At 43.8% G+C, this 7,353-nt stretch overlaps 2 protein-coding genes across 6 annotated transcripts in view; one reads left to right on the top strand and one right to left on the bottom strand.

Moving 5' to 3' along the window:
- Nucleotides 1-6,778, bottom strand: part of LOC126515836 (cytochrome P450 4A10) — a 21,664-nt gene extending 14,886 nt beyond the window's left edge. The window contains exons 1-9 of one of the 3 annotated variants that reach the window (XM_050165797.1): nt 6,473-6,777; nt 5,224-5,368; nt 4,511-4,555; nt 3,905-4,032; nt 2,843-2,967; nt 2,322-2,476; nt 1,811-1,917; nt 1,522-1,712; nt 1,292-1,425 (exon numbers count right to left, since the gene is read on the bottom strand). In XM_050165797.1, coding sequence (XP_050021754.1) covers nt 1,292-1,425; nt 1,522-1,712; nt 1,811-1,917; nt 2,322-2,476; nt 2,843-2,967; nt 3,905-4,032; nt 4,511-4,555; nt 5,224-5,368; nt 6,473-6,661 — 1,219 coding nt within the window. In that variant the 5' untranslated portion in view covers nt 6,662-6,777. Of the gene's footprint in view, nt 1-1,291; nt 1,426-1,521; nt 1,713-1,810; nt 1,918-2,321; nt 2,477-2,842; nt 2,968-3,904; nt 4,033-4,510; nt 4,556-5,223; nt 5,369-6,472 lie in introns of all 3 variants that reach the window. The other 2 variants (XM_050165800.1, XM_050165798.1) reach the window with 2 other exon arrangements.
- Nucleotides 1-7,353, top strand: part of Cyp4b1 (cytochrome P450 family 4 subfamily B member 1) — a 102,668-nt gene that overhangs the window by 65,167 nt on the left and 30,148 nt on the right. The gene's annotated exons all lie outside the window — the stretch shown is intronic.

Below are 7,353 nucleotides of genomic sequence, written 5' to 3' on the forward strand. Positions count from 1 at the left end.
ACACTTTAATAATTAATTAAACATTTAAATTTGAAAAATGTATATGCCTTGTGACCATAAATATTTTGAAGGATTCATTCTATAAATTAATATGTAGATATGCAAATAGTAGTATATTTATAAATGCACTGTTCATATGTAATAGAAAAAATTACTAAAAACAATCCAAGTAGCTATATAATAGGAATGATTTTATGTAGACATTAATATGAAGCAAGGTCTCACTTTTATATAATTTTTGAAAGATTGAGTCATGATATATATATGTATATATGTATGTAAAAATATAAAATTATCAGTTAAACAAGCTTGAAGAAAAAGCCTATTAAATATTTGGGTTAAAAATTAGGGCTGCTGATTGGACAATAGGTAATTTTCTCTGTGTTTGATGACATAGGTAAGTTGTCTTCAGCAATAGGTTCTTACCATCATCAGCTTATGGAGACTAAACAACAGCCTTGACAAGAGCCTGCAGTCATTTTGTTTTTACTGATTTATATAAAAATACAAGTTCTTTATAGGTAAAAATTCTTCAAATTATATTAAGTGTAGAGGATAATAAAAGACGTGACAATTAGAGTTGGAGAGACAGATGAACTGGTGAAGACTTGTAGAAACTTAAAAACCTATGCTTGGTTTGTAGAATCCATATGAAAAGCTGTGTTAGTGGCACATATTTGTCCTTGAATGCTGGTGAGGTGGGGACTGGCACCCACTGGACATCCAGCCTAGCCTAATAGGTGACTTACAGATCAGTGAGAGACCTCCTGACCTCAAAATTATCAAGGTGGATGGTATCTGAGGAATGAAACTAATGTTGACCTTTGGCTTCCACTTGTATGTGCAAATGTGCAAGTGTGTTCTCAGCCACAACACGAAAACATACTTATGTAACAGTGAGGGCATATTAAGGATAAGAACAGCAATGAAATTACATAGTGTTATCATCTGGATTGAGTCTAGAGAATGAGAATCAAAGAATGTCAGTGTTCCCAAACTGAATGGATGCATCATGAGAAGGATGCAGATTCAATAGGAGTGTTATCTAGTGAGGGAGAGATATACTTAAAATTATTCATGCAAACTATCAGAATTGGAGATCCTTTTACCTTATAGAGGATAATTTAAGCATATGTCCCACTTTAAAAAAATGTATTTATGAGTTAGAGTAATCTATTGCTAAAAAGGAAATGTGCACCAAGCAGAATTCAGGACTGTTAAAGCACACAGATTGCTGATCCTCCCTTATCTCTGGAATGAGTTTAGGTGAACAGATCTTGGAAACTCATACCTTTGGGTAAAGAGCGCCCATCAGGGAAGGTGACAGGTGTGTTGAGCTCTCTGACAACACCTGGGACAGGTGGGTAGAGCCTCATGGCCTCCTTGATGCACATGGTGGTGTAGGGCATTTGGTCAAGGTGATCCCTGAAACAAGGTCCATCTTGATGTTCAGGTAGACTGGAGACCAGCTGCTCCTCCCTACCCAAAGAATAGGGGTTCTTCCACCTTTTGAATTCTTACCAGGTGATGGAGGATCCATCCCCCAGGAGGCTCTGAACTTCCTCCCTGCATCTCTGTTGGTGTTCAGGGTGTGTGGCCAGAGCATAGAAGATCCAGGAGAGTCCGCTGGCTGTGGTGTCATGGCCCTCGAACATGAATGTGTCCACCTCAGCACGGATGTCCTTGTCAGACAAGCTATCCCCATTCTCCGTCTGAGGGAGACAACAGGTGTCATCAGAGCTGTGCTTGTTCCTTGCTGTGTGCTCCCAGGCAGACTCTGTGATACACAAGCTCTGTGATACACACTCACTCTGGCAAACAAGAGGATGTCCAGAAAATCCAAACGTCTCTTCTTCTTAACCTTCTCCAGCTCTGCCTCATCCTTCAGCTGATTCTTTCTCAGCTTGATCACTCCATCTGTTCCAGAACATTAATATCACATAGACTCCAGAGCTACAGTAACCCCATGTAGCACCATGTGTCTCCTTGCCTAAAGATATGTGCTATACATGGATCATCAAGTAAGGAGTGGGCAGGGTTAGAAGACCAGTACAATCTGATGTAGACAAGGACCACGGGCCAAGGAAGCTCTGCTTGAGATGCTGGGTCATATCTCACTAAAAGTAACCAATATGATGACACCTATACAGTCCCTAAAATTCTGACAACCCAACTCAAACATTTGCAGTTTGAGAATATCTATATGTGTGTGACCCAGGCACTATAGTGCACTGAAGGGCCTAGATCTGCCTCAGAAGTCATCAACAGCCCCTTTGAGCTAACCCTGGGAAGGGAGGGGAGACGTGAGCTACAGACAGAACCTGTATGATCGTGGGCAAGTTGACAGGCACGGTCGGCCAAGCGGCCATTGGAGGACAGACTGTAGATGGTGTCATTCTGATGAAAGATGTTTCTCACACGGTAATGAAATAAATTGTTCAGGTCCCCAATGGCCTGGATGTAGGTCTTATAATTTCTGAGGAAGAAGATATAGAACAGATTAGACTATGGGGAGATCTGACCTCCAGATAAATGAACTCTTGGATTTTCTGTATCACTGAGCCAGAGAGCATTGAGGCACACCTTAATTCTGTTTTATAATCCTTGTAACTTTCAAGACTACAGAAGGTGACATGAATATGTAAGCATCCACCTTAGGTAAGAATCACTGGTCTGTGGTTGGGTCAGGGTTGGATTGTGTAAGTAAATGATCTGTAATGGGCTCAGACTCTTGACTTTTTTGTGGAGGCAAGTATTCACGGTGCCTTACCTCCTGCATGTCAGATGAGGCCATCCCAGTAGATGAGACCAAAGGCCCTGAAGTTCAAAAGTTGCCACTTACCCATCCACCTGGACACTACCCTTGTGGCTGAAGGCACACTTCATGATGGTGTCAAGGGTCATCAAGGAGATGTGTTGAAAGATCTCTATGGAGGAGTCCTGTGCAGCCAGCTGTTCCCATTTGTCCTGCAGTAGGAGGGGAACATTGACCTAATATCCACAGAAGACTTGTGCTCATGTACTGTACTGTTTCTGTATATTTTCAGATATGTGTTCTCTGTCCTTCAATTTAGATAATATATTATACAGATTGCAAATCAAATTTTGTAAATTATTTCAAAATTAAATTTAGAAACCCATAAGATAGGAAACAAGTTTCAAAAGTGTGCAACTAGTTAAGGTGTTTTATCTGACAAATGATGCTCTTTTGAGGGTAAAGAAGACGATGTGTCAGTATAGGAGAGCTGAGCCTGACCCGAGACAATGGCAGGACTTCCATGTATAGAGCGTAAGAAAGCCCTGGAAGCAACTATCCGCACTTCAAACAGAACTACCAGTGACTTCAGTTACTATGTATTCATCAAAAGCTTGTGGAGAACAATTGAGTCACAGTTCAGAGTTCTGTTGATAGTTTGTGGTGTGGGGAGTTTGGGTATGACAGTGTGGATTTTGTGTCTGTTTATCTGTGAAATCACTCAAGTCCATGCAGAGGCACTGAGACCCAGAGAAACACTGACTCGGTATTGTCCTAGGAAGTTCCCTGAAGTTGAGGACATGAATAGGCAATTGGAGTCTCTATCTATCAAGATGCTTTTGCTTTGGGCAATGAGGAAGTATGATCATATTTAGTACCTGGAATATTTCTGTTCTGCTTATGTTGGAAGAACCTGTATTCATACTAGAATACACATCTGGAGATTATTTGTGCACACTCTGAGTAGGTGAAGAGATAGAGAGAGCAAAAGAAGAGTGAGGGGAGTGTGAGGAGTAAGACGAGAAGGAAGAAGAAGAAGATGATGATGGTGAAGCTGTGGTAGTCCCAGCAAGATTAGAAGCAGCCAGTGATGTAGAACGCACAGCAGAGCTGAGGGGAGTAGAGGAGAAGAAAATCAAACGAACTCACGAGCATCAGCTGGACTGAGTCAGCCATAGTTTTCACGTAGGGCTTCAGAATGTCATAGTGGAAGGCTGGGGTCAGCATGCGCCGGTGCTGGAACCACGGCTGTCCATTCAGCAAGAGCAAACCATAGCCTGGGCCAGAGATGTGTGTACATGTGTGAGAGTTTGAATCAGAGAGCCTGTTAGGTAATCTATGTGTATGTGTGAGTGTGTGAGTGTGTGGGTGTGTGCACGCACACATGCGTTTGGTAGGGGAGGGGGCTCTATGGAGTGAAACTGAGGATGAGGACTAAGAATGGTAGAGTTCAGAACATGAATTCCCTTGCTTGTAGGACTGGCATACAGTTTGTGATGATTACATCTGTGAGATAAATATAGCAAAAGAATCGGGAATGGCGTGTAGATCAATGCAGGACATACACAGTGGTTAGCTAGCACTGTGGAGCAGTGAAGGGTCAGAGGCCTAGTTTCTACTTTTTGGGGGCCAAGGAGAGGAGGGCTAGATCAAGGCAATGGTAGCCTGTCATATTTTGTTCTCTGTGAAACAGAGTCACAGATCTTGGATGCTCGAACTGGGGCCAGACCACATTCTCCATTCAGACACACATACCAATCCAAGGAGCCAGCAATCTGTAGGCTCCATGTGCCTTTGGATCTGAAACAGAAACAAGAAATGGGATAAGTCAGGCAGCTCCGAGGCAGCTGTGGTGGAAGCCACGGATCTGTGATCTTTTAAGAGCTGTCTGTTGGCAGACTGTCCTGTGTCATTGTCCATCTCCTCTTTCTCCTTCTAGCTTTGTGTAACAGTCAGGCTTAGGAAGGCAGGATTCATCTAGCAGTAGCTGAACTCCTCCGGAGCACAGATGGTGAATTGGTGAGGAGCAGGCCATGTGCCCATACTCAAAGAAAAGAACAGGTGTGACTGTGTTTGTGTGTGTGTGTGTGTGTGTTTTCTTGCGCACGTGTGCATGTGTATGTATTACAGTAGATCATGAGTTAGTTATCCAGTGATTCTAGGCAGATAACAATTGAGATTTCAAACTCAAACCAAAGTCCACTTGAGGTGTTCTTTTCAGACCTGGAACAATTTACATGAATTACCATCTTAATTTGATTAAAGAGCAAAGAAAGATAAAGAGTTTTGGCTAAAAACTTGAAATTTCAGTACTGAGAGGTGTTGATCATATTCTGGCCTGTCTCCTGGGAGAATTGTTGGTAGGGTATTTATGGCAATGGTCTAGTACTATAGTGTTCTTCAATTTGACAGCCTTGTGCTAGTTACAAAGACGACAGCACAAATATTTCTGAATGATATACACTCACCTGATCGCCCTAGAATCAACTTCATGTAGTCTGGGTCATAGACAGTAAAGTAAGCTTGGCTCCCCCATACCCAGCGAGGGAAGGCACTTGGGAAATTCTCCACAGCCTTCTTAATCATCTGTAGCTCCTGATCACCGTTGAACTCCTGTTGAGGGAAAGATAAAGAGGTGGGACTCTAGTTTAGTTTTTTTGGTCTGAAGGCGAGAGCACAACAAGCAGAGGAACATAGTTCTCCAGATGCAGCCAGGGTTTGTAACTCTTTGATGGACCATCTGTGCTACCACTCAGAGCTTTGCTACACCGGGGTCTGGTCCTGTGCTGGAATTGACAGTGCTGTTGGGTGGATCCTCAGCTCTGCCTGCAAGTAAACATCCCCATGTCCTTCTAAGAGCATTAATTGAAAATCCTTTGTTAATGCTTCTTCATGCATCCTACTTCTTGGTTCTGGTCCTTATTTCCTGGGTGACAGTGCAAGGGGTCAATACCTTCCGTTCATAATCTTCAAGGGGCTGCACTATCTCCTTCCTGGGAGATCTCAGACACGTGTGAGCACTGTGGTGCAGGGAAGTGATGGTGTGTTTATGAAAATTGCTTAGAGTGTGGCTTGTGAAGGAGAAGAGAGAACTAAACAGACCCTGAGGAAATTCTGACATTGGTTCCCTCATGTGAGGACACTACACAGCTTTATTCCTTTCTGTGCCATGATTTCAGGATTTTAGTTGTTATCCACCCATCCTGAATATTCATCTGGGGTAGGCAATCATCTGGGCCAGGTAACAGCTCATTCCTGCAGGTTAAATATTCCTGTGCTTGACAGCTCCTGAGATGTGTACCATTGCCACACCAAGAACCTCACGGGACCAGACTTCCTTCTCACTGACTTCTGCGTTCCCAGCAAGCCCTGAGCTTGGGAGAGAATAACCGTGAATGATTATGCAAGGAACCACCTAGAAGCTGTTTGAGAACAGCAGAGGCTGTTGAAGGTGCTCAGCCTGCAGAAGAGGAGACTAGGTAGGTTCAACCACAGCCTTCAAGTGTAGGCTATCAGTACAGAGCTGGCTACAGCCAGACAAGTTGAGCCACCCTAATGTTGGATTGTGTCTCAACCTGAGCTCTGTGTCTCACGAAGTATGTGGACTTCTTATACAGTGAGCTTTGTCCTGTGAACTTGATGGTCAGTCTCTGCACCTCCATCCTTCCTGTACCTCTAATCCTCTCTGATCTCCCTCCCATCCTTTTCTTTCCATACCTTGTGTCCAAAGAACCAGTGGAAGGGTGGGGATGGGAACTGCTGGAAAGCCTTGAGTAGCCATTTCCTCTGCAGGTAGAACTGGACCGCTTTGAACAGCAGCAGAAGCAAGCCGAGCACGGAGGCCACTTGCAGGAAGCTGGAGATGCTGCCTGTGAGTCTGGTGGGGCTCAGAGCAGAGATACTCATGGTGTAGTCACTCCTGGGTCGCAGGCTCTCCTCACTCTCATGAATCCTTCTACCTCCTGTATAAATCCTTTAGTGACTGCCTGCCTCTCAGTGGGAGGGAGAAAGGTTAAAGCAGACAGAGCTTGCTCTCACAGTGCAGATATTCAGTTAAGGTGAATGATTTACCTTGAGAGGCAGAGAATTTATTTGTCTGCCAAGGGCCAGACCTATGCCTACTTTCCTGACTTTGTGTTAGTCAAAAACATTTATTTATTTGCTATTTATTTTTCTCTTCACCATATTTTTCTGTATACATTTTAACATATGAATACTACACATATTAGGTAGGCACAGTAATTATCATTTCCTTCATTATTCATCTATTCATTTTTTTCCTTCTTTTTTTTTTATTGAGAATAAGAAAAAAAAGTTTCCGCCTCCTCCCAGCCTCCCATTTCCCTCCCCCTCCCCCCAATCTTCTCCCCCTACCCCCTCTCTTCTCCCCCTCCCCCCACTCCTCTCACCCCCCCTCTCCTATCCAAAGAGCAGTCATGGTTCCCTGCCCTGTGGAAAGTCCAAGGTCCTCCCCCCTACGTCCATGTCTAGGAAGGTGAACGTCCAAACTGGCTAGGCTCCCACCAAGCCAGAACATGAAGTAGGATCAAAACCCCTTGTCATTGACCTTGGCTTCTCATCAGTCCTCATTGTTCGCC

The sequence above is a fragment of the Alexandromys fortis genome, unplaced genomic scaffold, assembly GCF_014885135.2.
Source record: "Alexandromys fortis isolate MF-2015 unplaced genomic scaffold, M_Fortis_MF-2015_v1.1 scaffold_157, whole genome shotgun sequence".
Lineage (NCBI taxonomy): Eukaryota > Metazoa > Chordata > Mammalia > Rodentia > Cricetidae > Alexandromys > Alexandromys fortis.